Source organism: Lissotriton helveticus, chromosome 8 (assembly GCF_964261635.1).
Source record: "Lissotriton helveticus chromosome 8, aLisHel1.1, whole genome shotgun sequence".
Lineage (NCBI taxonomy): Eukaryota > Metazoa > Chordata > Amphibia > Caudata > Salamandridae > Lissotriton > Lissotriton helveticus.
The window spans coordinates 47634672-47654080 of NC_136069.1; the positions used below are offsets into that span (position 1 = coordinate 47634672).

The 19409-nt window shown below is 50.4% G+C and overlaps 1 protein-coding gene across 2 annotated transcripts in view; it reads right to left on the reverse strand.

The window, feature by feature from the left end:
- LOC144772333 (uncharacterized) overlaps positions 1-19409 on the reverse strand; it is a 204302-nt gene that overhangs the window by 82363 nt on the left and 102530 nt on the right. The window contains exon 4 of one of the 2 annotated variants that reach the window (XM_078656574.1): positions 12684-12761. The exons of the other annotated variant lie outside the window; for it this stretch is intronic. Coding sequence (XP_078512700.1) covers positions 12684-12761 — 78 coding nt within the window. The remainder of the gene's footprint in view (positions 1-12683; positions 12762-19409) is intronic. 2 annotated transcript variants of the gene reach the window in all.

The window sequence follows — 19409 nt, forward strand, 5'->3', positions numbered from 1 at the left end:
CATTTACTTTACACAAGTGTGTGCCTGGGATATGAAAGCACAGATCTGATTCATATGAAACCTGGAAGATTCTCTGGTAGGAAAGAACGTCAGCAGAGCTCTGCTTTATTTTCTGTCTATGCTTATCTTGGCACAAGTGATCCTGATAAAACAACACAGAGTCTTGTTTAAAAGTATTGCATGACCATGGCTCATTCTATTTAACCAATGTGCCCAATTCACTTAAACCACAGGCTCCAACGGAGAGTTATGGGAATCCAATACTTGAATTGTTTCAGCTTTACATATATCAGGTTTTAAAGTCTTTATTTCGATATCAAAATCATAAAAGACAATATTTAAAACACATTTCATTATAATAACATTTTTCATTTTAAAAATAGCAACACCATTATCATAAAAAGTTATTAAACATACAGAAATACAAAGACTGACCTGAACATAACTTGTTAAAAGTTATAAAATAAACAAGAGTATACAAAAATCGCACCTCATACTATATATATATTTTTCCTGAATTTAGTTAGAAGAGGTAAGAGCAAACCTTTATGGGGAGATTAAAAGGCCCTGATGAAGGTTTTGTCTGCTTCTTGCCCTAATAGCCCAGGCCCACCCTAAGAATTTGGCTGTACTCACCACGAACATCTCTGAGGTATTTGTTTTTAAAACCTGTATAGCCTCCGAGGACCTTCTAAAAGGAAGGTGCTGGAACAATGGTTTTAACCATATTGTTCGAGGCACAGAGTAGATCGGGCAGGCAAACAGGAGATGACCCTCAGTTTCTTTATGACTTGTGCACCAACTGTAAGATTCAGTTACTCCATTAACCCCTTTTTTTGTGAAGGAATTGAATGGCAGTGATCCTACCCGAAACTGATGGTAAAGTTTCTTGTCCAGCAGTTTGGTGATGATATCCCAGTAGGTCTCTCGGGAAGGATCCAACTTAATGGTCAGAAACCTTCCCGTAAGACCAACAGAGCTGGAGGCCATTATTAACAATGAACGGACCGAGGCCCAGTATAATGCCTTGAAGTCCTGTTTGGATGGAAATGCGTTGGTGCTTGGAGATGTCCACAGATGTTCTAGTCCCATTTCAATCAGAATGGTTTTTACACTTTTTAACCATGGGATTCTCCCTGATCCCCCAATTGACCTAACTTCTGTCAATTCCTTAGCAAAAAGGGTTAGGTCAGGGGAAGTCCATATACGCCTCCAAAAGGCCACCAGTCTAAATCTTGCCATCTCATTGATTGGGTTGCATCCCATATCCAAACATAGGGGTATGGAAGGTGATGATTGGGGTAGCCCAATCAAGCTCTTTAAGAACTTACACTGGGTTCTGAATAGGCTGGAGAGGTCTGTGTAACCCTAGAGATCAGCACCATATAAAACTGCGGTGTTAATCTTAGTGTCATAGATTTTTAGCACTGGGGTAACCCGCTTAGTAATTGATCTCCTTTGCTCACTCAGAAGGCAACCAGTGAGTCGGGCAAGTTTAAGCTGTTGGGCACCAACCTGAGCTTTCCATCCCAAGCGACGGTCCAGGGTGACCCCCAAGTAAGTCATGGTTTCAACCTGTTCCAAGTTGACTCCACTCAGGCTTACGGAGCTACGGACAAGGTGCCTCCTATTGAAAACCATGAACTTGGTTTTACCAACGTTTACCCTAAGGTCGTTGATGGCACAAAACTCCTCAAAGCGGTCCAGCGCCCGCTGCAGACCACTGCGTGTTTTAGAGAGGAGAAGGGTGTCATCAGCAAAGATAAGCATCGGAAATCTTGTCCCTGCCAACAAGGGGGCATCAGTGGGGGTGTCTGCAAAGAATTTGACCACTTGGTCAATGAATAGCAGGAAGAGTGTTGGGGCCAGGACACAACCCTGACGAACACCACGGGTCACGGGGAAGGGTTTTGACACTTGTCCCTGGCTTCCCCACCTCACCCGTGCGTAATTGTCCTCGTGCATTTTAACTATCAAATCAAGTAGTTCCCTAAGCAAACCCAACTCCCGCAAGACACGCCACAATTTATCCCTCGGCACAAGATCGAAAGCAGACTTCAGATCAATAAATGCGGCAAAGATGGTACCACCGCCGAGCAGGACCACCTTCCAGTAAATCAGACAAAATCTGAACACCTGGTCGATGGTGCTCGTTCCTGATCTGAAGCCTGCTTGCATGGGAGATAAAATGTCCTCTAGTTCAATCCAGCCTTGTACTCTACTCAAAACCATGCGTGCAATAATTTTTTGGAGGGAGTCGATAAGGCTAATCGGGCGAGTCATATATAAGCCATAAAATAAAAACATAACAGAACAAAAAGTTATTTAAAAATAAGATTCAAGGTTACACATTATGGAACTCCAAGGTTAGTGCCCAAGATGTCATTCGAAGGTCTACAATAATCAATTCCCAGCTAAGCTGGCAAGTTGGATAACAGATAAAAAGTTGCATCAGGTCAGTAAAACTAGGCAAATGAGATCAAAAGGAGCTGTAAAACCAACATTAAAGCAACATGAAGCGTCAAAAATGTTACTGCACTTCCTCACACAAATGTACAATTGATATTCAGATAGAAAATATGCAAAATCGCAATTATAGAAACCAATTAATCCCACAACTCAAGTGGGGGCGAATGCATACTGGGTGTTGCATCTTGTTGCTTTCTATGCAGAGTAGATGTATGAGGCCACAATCCTGAAAAACATTTCAGAGTCGGCTCTCAGGGAGAGGGACATGACTGGCAGCATGTTGCTGGAACCTGTTTCAGCTCTCATGCATTTGGAGCAAAAACTATCTATTTCAAGTTTTATGAGAGGAGGCGTAGTACTGGAACTAGCCTTGGTTGGAAAATTGCCAGCAGGGCCTGTTAGTCTCAGCAGTGTGTCAAATGTTTAAAAGATGACCAGCTTAACTGTTTACTTTAAAACTAGTAGATACTTTTGTACTTGTAGCCATTGTTTGCAAGCTGCGGAGCCACAGAGGTTTTTGTGTCGAGTGGGAAGCCAGGAGATTTTTTTCCTGTTAGGTTTTACTACCTGGTTTCCAGGGGCTACTGCACACGAGGCTCTTCCTGTGGGTCATGTGAAGAAAGAAGAATCTAGATACAACAATTAAGGATCATGGTTGCTTTCAATTCACCTTGACTGTCATATCAACAATTTGATTGCAGCACTCTGGACTATATAGTCTATTAAACTGTACCAGATGCTTAATCTAAAAGTATGCTGTGCAAGGTGATCCAAGGGAGGGTGGCCATTGAGGGGACAGTAGGGGATTGACAAAGATTGCATTAAACACCTGTCCTCATCTGGTGGATCCTAAACATGGTAAAAATTTAGGAGGACCTCTCCTAGCCTACACCATGATTTGGTCGACCACAGAGACACAACTGGCTATGTGTTGAAAGGCGGCAACAGCTTATGGAATTAAGCTGGAAGAGGAGAAGCCAAAAGCAGACTTCCTGCTCGAGACATTGCTCCCCATACAGACAAGGAGCCAGTTCCTGCCCATGCTCAAGAGTATCACAGACCAGGGAAAGGAGGCCTTCAAGGACCCGGCTACATGCAGATCTGTAACGCCGAGGATCGAGAAGAAATACAAATTCTCCTCCGAAGACCCAGCTTACATCAAGGGATCGGTCACAGCAGATTCTATCATCGCTGCAACGGCCAGAAAAAGGGCAAACGTCCCAACAACGTCCGGACCACCACCTGACAAAGAAAGCAGGAGGATGGATCTAACTGGCAGGAAGATTGAGAGGAACGCTGCAACGCACTGGCGGATGACGAATTCCAACACCCTCCTGAATAGGCACCAATACCAGCACTGGGATGAGATGGGACAGTTGCTCAAGCACCTCCCGGAACAATACCGTGAGAGAGCAGCACACCTGGTGGAGGAAGGGAAGAGCATCGCCAACTCATGCCTGAAGACAGCCTTGGATGGGGCAGAAACATCCAGCAGACTGATGGCTATAGGCATCACAGAAAGAAGGCAAGCATGGCTCAGGATCTCAGGATTCAAGGCTGAAGTCCAGAACAACATCCTGAACACACCCTTTAGCGGTGAAACATTGTTCGGAGCCCCAGTTGATGATAAGCTCACCCAACTGAAGAAGGACAACGAGACGGCAAGGTCCATGGGAGCCCTGCAGTTCAGAGGGATGAGAAGGGGCACTCCGTCGCGGAGGCCGAACGGCAGAGGTGGAAACCAGCGAGGAGATTCTCACCAGAGTTTCCACCAGGGGCAACAGAGTGACAGCCAAGGCCACCAGGGCCAGCAGAGGCAAAACTGGAACTACCAAGGCAGAGGCCAGTCCTTTCGGTCGAGAGGAAATGGACGGGGCCGGAGAAGGAGAGGCGGTGAACAGCCCCCCTCTAAGTGACTTCACACGAGAGAAGGTGCTCCACCACCCACACCCTCCGGGGGAGGAGCACGGAAAAACAAAGAGGAGAGGGCTACACGGACAAGACACAAAGGAACATGCAACGCCAGTAGGAGGAAGATTGAGATTTTTTCTCCAAGAGTGGAGAAAAACAACAACAGACAAGTGGATACTCAATATTATGCAGTTCGGGTACTGCATAGAGTTGGAAAAAAGGCCACCAAACGGAAAACCAAAGAAAAGACAGCACTCAGGAATAGAGCTGCAACTACTGCAAGAGGAAGCCCAAGAACTCCTCCTCAAAGCGGCCATAGAAAGGGTCCCCTTCAAAGAACGGAACATGGGAGTGTACTCAAACTACTTCCTAGTGCCAAAGGTGGACGAAAGCCTAAGACCCATCCTGGACCTACGGTTCCTAAACAAATACGTCAAAACCCAAAAATTCAAAATGACGTCCCTACAAGAGGTCATTCCTCAGATAAAAGCAGGGGACTTCTTGTCCACCATAGACCTCAAGGATGCATACCTGCACATCCCCATGAACAGGCAGCACAAGCACATGCTAAGGTTCACTGTAAACAAGGATCACTACCAATTCACGACCTTAAAGTCCGCACCAAGGGTGTTCACCAAATGCCTCGCGGCAGTGGCCGCACACCTAAGGAGAAAGGGGATACACGTGTACCCCTACCTCAACGACTGGCTGGTGAAGGCAAACTGCTACAGGACATGCAAAGAGCATGCAGAACAGGTGACAAGAACGCTAGCAAACCTGGGTTTCTCCATACACTGGGGCAAAAGCTCGATGGAACCAGAGCAAGTGAAGATCTTCCTGGGAGCCCAGATCAACACCATACAATGCAGAGTCTTACCGAGCGAAAAGAGAACGCTTAGCCTACTGAGGGAGAAACGTCACTACCAGAAGGGGCGATCTCTGACAGTGAGGACTGTGAGCAAGATCTTGGGGATGATGGCATCATGCATTCACCTGGTCCCCAATGTACGCCTACAAATGAGACCACTCCAAGAGTGACTGCAACAATCTCAATCTCAAAAATCTCAATCTTCCTCCTACTGGCGTTGCATGTTCCTTTGTGTCTTGTCCGTGTAGCCCTCTCCTCTTTGTTTTTCCGTGCTCCTCCCCCGGAGGGTGTGGGTGGTGGAGCACCTTCTCTCGTGTGAAGTCACTTAGAGGGGGGCTGTTCACCGCCTCTCCTTCTCCGGCCCCGTCCATTTCCTCTCGACCGAAAGGACTGGCCTCTGCCTTGGTAGTTCCAGTTTTGCCTCTGCTGGCCCTGGTGGCCTTGGCTGTCACTCTGTTGCCCCTGGTGGAAACTCTGGTGAGAATCTCCTCGCTGGTTTCCACCTCTGCCGTTCGGCCTCCGCGACGGAGTGCCCCTTCTCATCCCTCTGAACTGCAGGGCTCCCATGGACCTTGCCGTCTCGTTGTCCTTCTTCAGTTGGGTGAGCTTATCATCAACTGGGGCTCCGAACAATGTTTCACCGCTAAAGGGTGTGTTCAGGATGTTGTTCTGGACTTCAGCCTTGAATCCTGAGATCCTGAGCCATGCTTGCCTTCTTTCTGTGATGCCTATAGCCATCAGTCTGCTGGATGTTTCTGCCCCATCCAAGGCTGTCTTCAGGCATGAGTTGGCGATGCTCTTCCCTTCCTCCACCAGGTGTGCTGCTCTCTCACGGTATTGTTCCGGGAGGTGCTTGAGCAACTGTCCCATCTCATCCCAGTGCTGGTATTGGTGCCTATTCAGGAGGGTGTTGGAATTCGTCATCCGCCAGTGCGTTGCAGCGTTCCTCTCAATCTTCCTGCCAGTTAGATCCATCCTCCTGCTTTCTTTGTGTACCTGTTTTTAATTGTATATACTTCCTGACTCTCGAGCTTCACTAAAGCGACCAGCCGATTCAGGGCTGACGATTAACATTGTTGCTAGGGCGACGCCGCCTTCCTTCCGGCGGACACGCCCACACGCGCTGACACGCCCCCTCTGACTACAAGAACGAGCGCTGACCACGAGCGCCTGTTCATAGAATTCACTCCTGAGGCGGAAAGCCGGGAGTTAGCTTTCTTTTTAAATTGTGTACCTGTTTTTAATTGTATATACTTCCTGACTCTCGAGCTTCACTAAAGCGACCAGCCGATTCAGGGCTGACGATTAACATTGTTGCTAGGGCGACGCCGCCTTCCTTCCGGCGGACATGCCCACACGCGCTGACACGCCCCCTCTGACTACAAGAACGAGCGCTGACCACGAGCGCCTGTTCATAGAATTCACTCCTGAGGCGGAAAGCCGGGAGTTAGCTTTCTTTTTAAATTGTACCTGTTTTTAATTGTATATACTTCCTGACTCTCGAGCTTCACTAAAGCGACCAGCCGATTCAGGGCTGACGATTAACATTGTTGCTAGGGCGACGCCGCCTTCCTTCCGGCGGACACGCCCACACGCGCTGACACGCCCCCTCTGACTACAAGAACGAGCGCTGACCACGAGCGCCTGTTCATAGAATTCACTCCTGAGGCGGAAAGCCGGGAGTTAGCTTTCTTTTTAAATTGTACCTGTTTTTAATTGTATATACTTCCTGACTCTCGAGCTTCACTAAAGCGACCAGCCGATTCAGGGCTGACGATTAACATTGTTGCTAGGGCGACGCCGCCTTCCTTCCGGCGGACACGCCCACACGCGCTGACACGCCCCCTCTGACTACAAGAACGAGCGCTGACCACGAGCGCCTGTTCATAGAATTCACTCCTGAGGCGGAAAGCCGGGAGTTAGCTTTCTTTTTAAATTGTACCTGTTTTTAATTGTATATACTTCCTGACTCTCGAGCTTCACTAAAGCGACCAGCCGATTCAGGGCTGACGATTAACATTGTTGCTAGGGCGACGCCGCCTTCCTTCCGGCGGACACGCCCACACGCGCTGATCACGCCCCCTTCTCATGATATATGCTGGTCTATAAAGTATGTGCTACGGTCGGAAGCGCAGCGGACGAGCGCAGCGAGCGCGCCGAATGCGCGCCGAAGGCGCGCATAAGGCAAGCTCGTCTGCGCTCGTCCGCGCCGAGGACGGGCCAGGGGCCACCCCCCTTACAACACCAGTACCTCGAACATCCTCGAATACGGTGAGATTACAATACTCATCAGCTGATTTACTAGAACTTAAATATACTGCCTCTATACCCCATGATTTACCTCACTTAGAACATTCCAATCCTGTGCTGGGTCCATTCCGATGTTCAACATGCACACAAATATCCTCGACAGCTGATATAGATGTCCCGCTACTGGTTCAAGCAGCATTAATAAATGCGAGATCCCTCCCCAAACACAAACTTGAAATCGCTGAACTGATTGATGCTCACAAACTGGACCTCTTGTTCATTACCGAGACCTGGGGCGATGAAGCCTCAGGACCCGACTTTAGAGCAGCCACCCCCGCCAATTACAATGTAAGCAGATTGGACAGGCCAATAAAGAAAGGTGGTGGTGTTGCGATAATCTATAGAGATCATATTAAAATTACAACGAAACATTTCACCTGTCCAGAATATGAATCTCTCCTTTTTTCGTTATGCCTCTCCACTAAATCCTCCTTCAAGGGCATATTAATTTATCGCCCACCCGGTTCAAGAGCTAAGTTCTTAGCAAATCTAGGTAACTTAACCGAAGCGGCTGCAGATTCCGCCCACTTTACGCTACTGGGTGACTTTAATTTCCACCTTGAAGCACTTGATAACCATGATACCTCACAGCTAACATCAGACCTTGCAGCAGCCGGCATGACTCAATTGATAACTTCCCCCACGCACCAAGCTGGCCACACTCTAGACGGTCTGTTTACTAACAGCCCCCTAGTAAAGATCACTCGAATAATTCCTCTCGTCTGGACAGACCATGCAGCGATTTTCTTCACCATACAAACAAATCCATCTAAACCAACAGTCTCAGCCTCCTCCCAATCCTCATACAGAGACTGGAAAAACATCAATCTATTGCACTTAGCTGAGATGATGCAAGAAAATCACATCCCTGAAGAGAAGGACCCCATTATAGCGTCTTCTACCTATTTGAGGAATTTAAATATGGCTTGTAATAAGCTAGCCCCTAACAAAACCTCCTATCGAAACAGGAAAACACCATCAGCTCCATGGTTCACTGAATCCCTTCGGATGCAGAAGCAACACTGCAGGAACACTGAAAGGCGCTGGCGACGCAAATATAGTCCGGCAGATAAAATGACCTACAAAAATGCCCTGGCCACCTACAAAGGACTTATAGTTGCTGAAAAAAGCCGCTACTACACCGCTCAAATCGAGCAAGCAAAAAACTCAGCAGGAGAACTTTACAGAGTGGTCAACACTTTGTCCAACCCCCCGGCACCTCACCTAGATGGCTCCCAGTCATTAGCGGATGCCCTGGCCAACTATTTTGAGGAAAAAGTCAGATCTATTTTTAATACTTTTACAAATTCTGCTCCTCCGCCCTTCTCTGAGGCACCCCCTGATAATACCCTTCCCTCCCTATTATCCTTTGATACTGTCGAACAGGAGCATATTCATCGCTTGGTAGCCAGCATCAAATCCGGTTCCCCTCTTGACCCTTGCCCTCCATCTATTTTAAACCGCATCCCTGACGCAATCTCCCCGGCTCTGACCACCATCTGCAACGCCATGTTTGCAACTGGAGTTTATCCTTCAGTCTGGAAGGAAGCCATTATCAAGCCCCTTCTGAAGAAGCCCACGCTGGACCCTCAGCTCCCAGCTAGCTACAGACCCATCGCCTGTCTCCCTTTTCCAGCCAAAGTTTTTGAAAAGTCTATTAACATCCAGCTTTCCAAATTCATCAATGATAATAATCTTCTTGATGAGACCCAGTTTGGTTTCAGACAGGGTCATGGGACAGAGACGGCACTATTAAAGGCTGCAGACGAGATCAGAGCAACCATGGACATGGGAGGAGCAGCGGTCTTGATACTTCTGGACCTCTCGGCTGCTTTTGACACGGTCGATCATGTCACTCTGATCGACCGTGTCTCAGCTTTAGGAATAAGAGGCAAAGCTAAAGACCTGATTGCCTCATTCCTAGCCAACCGCCCTCAGACCATCAAGATGGGCAACTTCAACTCCCACACCTTCTCCCTCCCTTGTGGTGTTCCCCAGGGCTCCTCGCTGAGTCCGACGCTCTTCAATATCTACGCGTCGGACTTAGCGAGGGTGATTAAATCTTACGGAATTGCCCTCACTACTTACGCCGATGATACCCAACTTGTACTATCGGTGCATAACAACGGAACATCCATCGCAGCCAACTTTCAGGAGGGAATGAAGGCGATAGGCTCCTGGATGTCATCAAATTGCCTTAAGCTCAACTCCGATAAAACGGAGGTGATGACATTCGGGAGCTTGCGCCCAGCATGGTCTCCTCAGTGGTGGCCACCTCAGATGGGGCCCCCACCCCAGCCGGTGGCAAAGGTTCGCAACTTGGGAGTCATCTTTGACAACAAGTTGACGTTTCATCATCATGCCAACGCCATTGTTTCATCTGCATTCTATACTCTCAAAAAAATAAAAAAACTGCTCCCTTACCTCCCACAATCAGCAGGAAAAACTCTTATTAGTACATTAGTGTTCTCGAGAACTGATTATTGTAACTCACTTCTCCTGAATGCACAGGAAGGAGTTCTCAATAAACTGCAGACAGTACAGAATGCTGCAGCCAGAACGCTACTGTCCATCCCCAAATTTTCATCTGTGTCCCCGTACATCAGAAAACTCCATTGGCTCCCTATCAGGAGCCGAATAAAATTTAAAGCTATGTGCATAGCGTATAAGACCCTGAACAACACAGGACCACAGTTTTTAAAAGAAGCTCTCCGTCCAGTTGAACAACATAGGATCTTACGGTCCTCCTCAGCCTATCTGTTGAAAGTCCATCGAACAAAGAGGGCCAACTGGGGAGATAGACGCTTCAGCATTGCCACGGCCAAACTGTGGAACACTTTACCGCTCCACATTAAAATTGCTCCCACGCTTCTAAAATTTCGTAAAAGCCTAAAGACATGGCTATTTTCCTCCTCCTAACTTCCCGCCCAAACTTGGCTATTCTACATTTAACTCCCCCGACATCTCTTAGTGAGTTCTATGAATTTAGCGCCGAGACACCCTCACGGGTATTTGTTTGCGCTGTAAAAATTGCTAAAAATAAATAAAATAAATAAATAAATAAACAACAATGGTCACAAGCCACAGGAAGTTGGGAGGATCTAGTGGTTGTAACGCACAGGGTGCAGGAAGAGATAAGGTGGTGGACCAAGGAGAGAATAACAGAAGGGAAACCTCTAACACCACCGGACCCAACAGTGACCATCACCACAGACGCATCCCAGAAGGGGTGGGGCGCACACATGAACAGGCTCAGAGTGAGGGGTCTGTGGAGCCCTACAGAGGCAGTCAGGCACATCAACTACCTGGAACTGAAAACTGTGTTGCTAGCCCTCAAGGCCTTTCAGAAACACCTACACAACCAAAAGGTGCTAATACAAACAGACAACACCACAACGATGTTTTACATAAACAAACAGGGGGGAACTCAATCGTTCCCGCTGTCAAACTTGGCACAGGAGATCTGGAAATGGGCCATACCACTAAAAATAGACCTGCTAGCCATACACCTGCCAGGGAAGGACAATGTAGAAGCGGATTGGCTCAGCAGGCAGACTTCAGCATCCCACGAGTGGGAACTCAACAGTCAGGAAACAGAGAGTCTATTCAGGAAGTGGGGCACCCCAACAATAGACCTATTTGCAACACACCGGAATGCAAAATGCCAATACTTTGCATCCAGGCAACCAGAGGCACGGTCCCAGGGGAATGCCCTATGGATAAGCTGGTCAAAAACATTTGCCTACGCTTTTCCCCCGATACCACTGATCCCCAGGGTTCTCAACAAATGCATGAAGAGCAACATGACGCTCATCCTTGTGGCACCACAATGGGCCAGACAGACGTGGTATTCTCAGATAATGGAGATGGCGCAGGGGCCCCCTCACAAGTTCTCAAAAAGAAGAGACCTACTCTCCATGGAAAACGGAGGAATTCTAAACCCAGAGCCAGAGAGCCTCAACCTCTCAGCCTGGCTCCTGAGGACTTAGAATTTGCACACCTAAAACTACCAGAGAGCACCCTGCGGGTGCTGCGAGAGGCAAGAATGCCCAGCACACGCAAGTGCTATGGGGAAAAATGGAAAAGATTCACTCAATGGTGTTGCAAGAAACAGCTCCAAAGGAGACTGACCAAGGAGTCCACGGTGCTAAGGTACCTCACACACCTAATTAAGGCAAAGCTAAGCTCATCCTCACTGAGAGTGCACCTAGCAGCGATTGTGGCATACACAAGAGGAGAAACAGGGAGAAGCTTCTTAACATCTCAAGTCGTGAAAAGATTCCTGGAAGGGGCTAAAAGAATAGCGCCGCCAAAGAGAATGCCGCCACCGGCCTGGAACCTAAATGTAGTACTGACGGAGCTCATGAAAGCACCTTTCGAACCCATCCACAAAGCATCACTGCAAATATTGACAATGAAGACGGCCTTCCTGGTGGCAATCACCTCACTACGAAGGGTGAGCGAACTACAGGCACTCACACTGCAGGAACCCTACATCCAGATACACAGTGACAGGGTCGTGATGAGAACTGACCCACACTTCATGCCAAAGTTGGTGTCAAGGTTCCACATGAATCAGAGTATTCAGATCCCTAGCTTCTTCCAAAACCCCACTACAAGCGCTGAGAGGTCGCTCCACACCCTAGACGCAAGAAGGGCTGTGATGCACTACATTGAAAGAACGAAGGAACACAGGAAGACGAAACAGTTCTTCGTGTCCTTCGCTAACAGTTACATGGGCAAACCAGTTACTAAAAACACCATAGCGCAATTCTGCCACAAACAAGCTGGCCAGGAGCTAACAGGAGGGGCACAAGCCCACTCCACCAGGAAGAAAGGAGCAACAATTGCCTTTCTGGCCAACACACCGATTCAGGACATATGCCTGGCGGCAACATGGGCTTCAGTGCACACTTTCACGAAGCACTACTGCGTGGATGTACAGATGAACAAGGAAGCACAAGTAGGACAAAAAGTGCTTCAACATATTTTTAACAACCAACGCTCATCTTCCACCCAACCGCCACAAAAGTAACGAAAACCGCTACAAAATCTATGCACAGCATAGTGAATCCAGAAAAATTCACGCTGCAAAACAAATACCAAATAACGAATAGTTTCTTACCTGTCGGTGTAGTTTTGCAGCTTGAAGATCTTTCTGGATTCACTAGCGAACCCACCCGCCTCCGCCAGAAAGATGAGGCTGGAAAAGAGGGTGGAAAAACATGTTAAAGAAAGCAAGTTGGAACAATTACAAGATACGTGGAAAGACGAACGTTGAAAAAACGATTAACAAACATAGCCATGGATTCACTACAAAGACAAACAAGCATTTGCAATGCAATAGGTCTCGCATTTACGCGAGTTTGAGCTATTGACATTGCAAATGACAATGCCTTTTATTTTATTTTTCGTTTTTAAAACATAAATAAAAGGCAGTGTCATTTACAATGTCAATAGCTTAAACTCGGGTAAATGCGAGACCTATTGCATTGCAAATGCTTGTTTTTAGAGGGGGGGGGGGGGGGGGGGAGTCTCCCGGGACAAATCTCTTGTCACATTTTTTCTCTACTAAACTTTCCCTTTGCATTTAATGAAAAGCAAATGTGAGCTGGGAGCAGAGAAGGGGCAGGATTGGGGGAGTGCCCCCTTCTTAGAGGGGCAGCCACTGACTGCCAGGGGTGCACACATGCACACTCCAGTGATACGGTGATATTGGGTACAGACAGTGAATATATTCAACATCTGCATTTCTGCTGGCGAACTAAAGCGAAAATATAATTATAACAGATCGGGAAAGAAAAGCGCAGCGGACCCCGCTCTGCAGCTGGGGCGTGAGATTGTGGAGAAAGTCTGGGGGAGTGACGGGGCGGGACTGCACACTTCATAAGATGGAATGGGGGACTTTTGGGAGTCTCGGAGAGGGACTGGCGGGGAACGCTTTGGTGACACAGGCTCGTTACAAAGCCTCTCTTCAAGAAAAGATTCATTCCCTGCATAACTTGTACACACCATTTAACCTCCTCTCGAGGACACTGTATAGTTCAGTCCAGCTGTGGAAGTACTCACAAGATCGCTGTTTTAATGTGTCTGTCAGTAAAAACGAAAAAAAACAGCCTTTTAACCCAATCTTGGCGCCACCCTCAGAAATCATGAACAAATCATGTCCCTTCCTCTGTGGAGTCTGGCTACGTTTTAAGCATAGCTGTGACGTCATTCACTAGATGCCTTTATTAAACTGTGTCTCTAGTAGCAAGAATGAAAAACAGTTTCCTAACCCAATCCAGAGCCACCAAAGATCAATCAATATGTTTTTCACAAAGTGTTTATTCTTTGATGACGTCTACTTAATGCTAACATATGCCTGCCCTGACGTCATTCGCTAGATGCATCATTTGTTCGGACAGTCTAGTGAAAAAACATGGTTCTTTTTTTTATTTCAACTTCTGTTTATTAAGCCTCAGTTCGAGACACACATAAGAAAAGGGTCACAGTGACACAGCGATAAGCCTACAACCCTCATGGGGCCGGCCACGTGAAAGAATTCGTGGTGCGAAGTTTGCATAAATCGGAACGTCCAATCGCACTCGTCGATCTGCACATCAAAGTCCAGCAAGATCCCACGAAGTCGATCAAGAAGGGGGCCAAAAAGCGCTGCCCGGCACACCCCAGTGATACCCCGCCTCACAAATCTTCCCGCGGAGCGGGCAAATGCAAACATATCAAACAGAAACAAGTAACCGGCCCCAGGGGCCCAACAGTCAACCAGAGGCCCAAGAGAAGGCCGTCAAAAGAGGAAAGCAGAGGTTAGAAGGTGAAGAGAAGAAGAGCAGGGGAGGAGTAGGGCGGAAGTAGAGGAGACAGTCGCTGCAGTGGGGGCGTTACAAATTGCGAGGAGCATAGGGGAGCGCCGCATCTTCCACCAATTGCAATGCTCGCAGCGATGGGGGCATATTCCTAGCGTATTCGCTCCTGCAAAGGTAAGCCACTAGTGGCCTCCAAACCTTTTCAAAGCGGGTCGTGCGAGACTGCAGCCTGGCCGAGAGCAATTCCATAGTAATGACATGCCACAGTCTGCCGAACCACACAGCTAGAGGGGGGGCCTCCACCTTCTTCCAGTATAGAGCAATAAGTTGTCTGGCGGCACCCAACATTTGCATCGCTAAGGTCCAATCACTGCGGGTCAGGGCCAGCAGGTCAACAGGCTTGAGTCCCAGCAGTATCGTGCTAGCAGCATCAGGCAGGGGAAATCCCAGCACCCCCCGAATGTGGCTCAACACCTCCTTCCAAAAGATAGCGATTACTGGGCAGGTCCACCAAATGTGCATGAAGTCACCTGGCACATGATTGCATCTCCAACAACCGGGCGACACAGAGGGAAACATCTTGTGCAGTCGTTGGGGCGTATAATACCACAGCGTCATTACCTTGTACGCATTTTCCTGTTGCGGCACACTGCGGTACACCTTAGGAACATCCCTCCAGAGGCGGGTCCACTGCGCCTGGTCAATATCAGCACCTAGAGTCTCCTGCCAACGACGTTGATACGGGTGTACCGGGGGTGCGGAAGGATGTTGCAGAATCTGATAAATTTTTGATATAAGGCCCTTCGCGCCCGCACCGGAGCGGGCCAGCTTCTCGAATGGGGTGAAGGCCCGAGTGGCCCCCGGGTACATCGCATCCGATAGGGCCCAGTGACGCAACTGCAGAAACTGTAATTCAGCCTCTGGGGGAAGATGGAACTCCTCTCTACAATGGCCAAAGGACTTAATGGAGCTGCCGTCAAAGAGATCCGTAAGGACTTTGCAGTCTTCACGCGTCCACCTGCGAAAGGCGGTAGTGTGATTAGCCGGCGGGAACCACGGATTATCCTCTATGGGGGTGTGGGGTGAGGGGAAAGTCGTCAGGCCCTTTCGCACCGCCACCCTGTCCCACACGTCCAGGACCGTTCTAGTGGGAACCGCCAAATAAGCGCTAGGGGCCCTTCCCGCCCTATGGGTCCAAGCGAGGTTCCAGATCGTGCGACCCGTGACCGCCCGGTCCAGATGCAGCCACCCCTTCTCACTCCGTCGAACACCCCATTCAATGACAAACCGCAAGTGGGCGGCCCAGTAATAGTTCACCAGATTTGGGCATCCCAGCCCTCCACGATCCCGCGGGGCCATGAGGAGCGTCTGGGAGAAGCGGGGTCTCTTGCCCCCCCAGATGAATTTAGTACAGTCCCTTTGCAAGGCTCTAATCTTCGGCAGAGGGATGGGCGTAGGAAGGCATTGGAACAGGTAGAGTATTTTAGGCAGGATAGACATTTTGACCGCATTCAATCTGCCCAGCCACAAGGGGGTAAGAGGTTTCCACCGTTGCAGGTCAGCGAGAACTGATTTGCGGCATTCCGCCCAGTTGAGTGCCGACCAGCCGTTCAAAGAGGGAGTCAGGGAGAGGCCGAGGTATCGATATGCTGGTCCGTCCACCGGTAGGGGCACAGCACCTCCAGGGGGGGAACCTCGGTCGGAGGGATCGTGAGGTTAAGCACCCACGATTTATCGTGATTAATTTTTAAACCTGAGGCGCCTTCGAAGGAACAGAGCACCTCATGAAGCGCCGGCAAGGACCGTCGCGGTTCCGTTAGAGTGAGGATAAGGTCGTCTGCGTATAACGCCGCCTTATGGGTCTGCCCCCCCATCTGAACGCCGCAGATGTCCGGGTGTCGCCTGATCAGGTCCGCCAGTGGTTCAATCGCCAGGGCGAACAGCAATGGCGAGAGAGGGCAGCCCTGCCGAGTCCCTCTGCCAATGGCAAACGGATCTGTCAACCTCCCATTCACCCTGACCCTCGCCCTCGGCTCCACATAAGGTGCCATGATCCTGGCTACCATCCTTGGGCCGAGACCTATCCTGCAGAGGACCGCCTGGAGGAACCCCCAATCCACGCGGTCAAACGCCTTCTCAGCGTCTAGTGACAGGAGGCACGCCGGAATGTGCCAATGATGCACCTTCCCTACCAAGTGTGCCAATCTCCGCACGTTGTCTGCCCCTTGGCGGCCCCGGATGAAGCCCACCTGATCAGGGTCCACGAGATCCGGCATGTGGGGGTCAAGTCTCTTAGCCAGCATCTTCGTGTAAATTTTAAAATCAGTATTGAGCAGCGCAATCGGGCGATATGACGAGCAAAGCGCCGGATCTTTCCCAGGCTTAGGGATTAGAGCTATTTCCGCCATCCCCATGTCCGGGGAGGGACCCTGGCCACGATCGAAGGAAGCAAAAAGCCTGAGGAGATAAGGACCTAGCTGCTCCCGGAAGATCCGGTAAAAAGAAAGCGGTAGGCCGTCAGGGCCCGGCGTCTTTCCCAAGTTCAGATCCTTGATGGCCTCAGTCACCTCGGCAAGTGAAAGCGGCTCCTCCAACCTACCCGCCACGTCGGGATGCAAGCGCGTCCCGCCGTAGTGTTCCAGGACCTCCTCCGGCGGGGTAGCGCCGGCTGGGTCTGCCGTGTACAAGGAGGCGTAATAGTCCCTGAACGCCTGCAGTTTAGCCTCCATCGCCGTTGCCCGAGACCCGTCCGGGAGCAGCACGTTAGCTATGTGGGATCTGGCCGCCTTGACCCTCAGACGTCTCGCCAGAAGCTTCCCCACCTTGTCCCCACCGTCAAAATGTACGCGCTTTAATGCCAATAGAGATTTCTCCGCACGGTTCGCACGTAGCATGCGCAATTGCCCCCGCAGGTTCGCCAGATGCCTCCGCGCTTTCAGAGTGGACCCCTCTTGGTGTCGCGCCTCCGCCTCCCTCAAGGCCACCACCAGGCCCTCCTCCACTGCCCGTCTTTCTCGCGCTCTCGCTATCTCAAGAGAAGTGATATGACCCCGAATAGTAGCCTTGAAGGCGTCCCACACTACCGGGAACGGCGTTTCCGGCAGATCGTTAAACTCAAAGTAGGAGGCGATGGCCGTGCGGATGTCATCTACCGCCGCAGTATCTCTGAGGAGGTGAGGGGGCAGGCGCCACTTCCGTTCCCTGGGGGGACCACTCCGCAGGTCTCGGAGGCGTAACTCCACGTGCGCATGGTCCGAGATGGAAATGTCCGACATGTCCACATCCACCACGTCACATATCAGGTCATGCGATACGAACAAGTGATCGATGCGGGAATAAGAGCGATGCGCACTCGAATAAAAAGAGTAGTCCCGTTTGTCGGGGAAGAAGTAGCGCCAAGCGTCGAAGAGACCCAAGTCGCCCAACTGTTTACGCAGCGCTGAGGACATCGCCCCCGATCCATGAAAGGAGCCCGCACTCCGGTCCAGCGCAGGGCACCACACCAAATTAAGGTCGCCCCCTAAGATGAGCGAGGGTCCGCCCCGAAGGACGTGAGCATGTAAGAGGTCCCAAATGAAGCGATCCTGTGCCAGGTTGGGCGCATACACATTGCACAACGTAAGACGGCGGGAGCCTACCTCGACCGAAACCTTGAGGAAGCGACCGTCACCACCCCGGAAGAGCTTGTCAGTGCCCCGCCTGATGCCAGCTTTGCACAAAACCGCCACCCCAGCCGTTTTCGTATCTGCCGAAGCCCAGAATTGGAGGGGGTATCTAGGGTGCGCCATGCGTTTTGTATCTGCCTGGAGAAGGTGGGTCTCCTGAATGAAAATGATGTCCGGGTCATGCTGCAGGAAGTAATGCCAGAGCTGTTGACGCTTATTGGGCGAGTTAAGGCCCTTAACATTGAGTGATAAAATCTTAAGGGGTCTGGCCAAATCACTCGCCATCATGGAGGTCCCCAAGGTCAGTACGCAGAGCTACGCGCAGCAGAGCACCCACCATCCCAGAGCCCCACCCAGAGGGCCCACCCCCGCTCTCCGCCCCAACCTCCACCCCCTGTCCCCCATAGCAAACAGAGAAAGGAAGAAAAGATAGAAAAAAGAGAAAAAGGAAAGTCGAACAAGAAAGCCAAACATTCAGCAATCTGAAGGACCAACGGCCTAGGCCGCAAAGACTAGGCCAACTGGGCCAAAGTGCACTGTCTCCGCAGTAGGGCATCCTACACCCTCGGGTTTGAATGTCCATCGGGATGTCACTCCCCAGGAGACAGCCTCGGTGGGACATGGCTGGCCGGGAACACTAGAGGGTATGGAGCCCCCACCCTCCTAGGCCCGGCAAAAGGAGTTCAGGAGTCCAAGCCACCCCCCTCCCTTCCCACAACCATCCCCGCCCTCCGGAGGGGGATAAGAGAACAGTACCTCAGGTAGAGCGACTTAGGTATGCTGTCCATCTCACGGTGTGGAGGACCGTCCCGTAGGCGAGCGGTCTGCACGGTCGATCTCCGCCTCTTCCAGCGCTCTAATGTGGGCAATGACCTCCTGCCTGGCTTGGCTCGTTGTTGGTACGTCAGCAGGTGTCGCACGCTGTCTCCTCGGCACCGTGGTCCAGTCCGGGGTAAGCTGTGTCCTCTTGCTCGGAGGGCGCCTGGAGGGGGTCCCCGGTGGAGAGCCTGCAATGTTGAGGAGTCGCGCCGCCTCATCGTAGGATCGCAGGGATTTACGCTTACCCTCCCATTGAAAGATAAGTGCAAAGGGGTGGCCCCACTGATACGAGATGTTCAGGGACCGCAGTTTCTCCGTCACTGGGCGGAAAGCGCGTCGCCGCTTCAAGGTGTTGGGCGCCAAATCCTGAAAGATCTGGCTCTTGTGGCCCTTGTATTGCAGGTCCGGTTTGTCCCTAGCACGCTTCCAAATCTCCTCCTTCTCCACAAAAAAATGCACCCTCGTGATGATGTCCGGGAGGAGCCCCGATCTCCCTGCAGGCGCCGCCACTCGATGAGCCCGGTCCAGTGTGGGGGGTGATACGTCCTCGTCGCCCCGCAC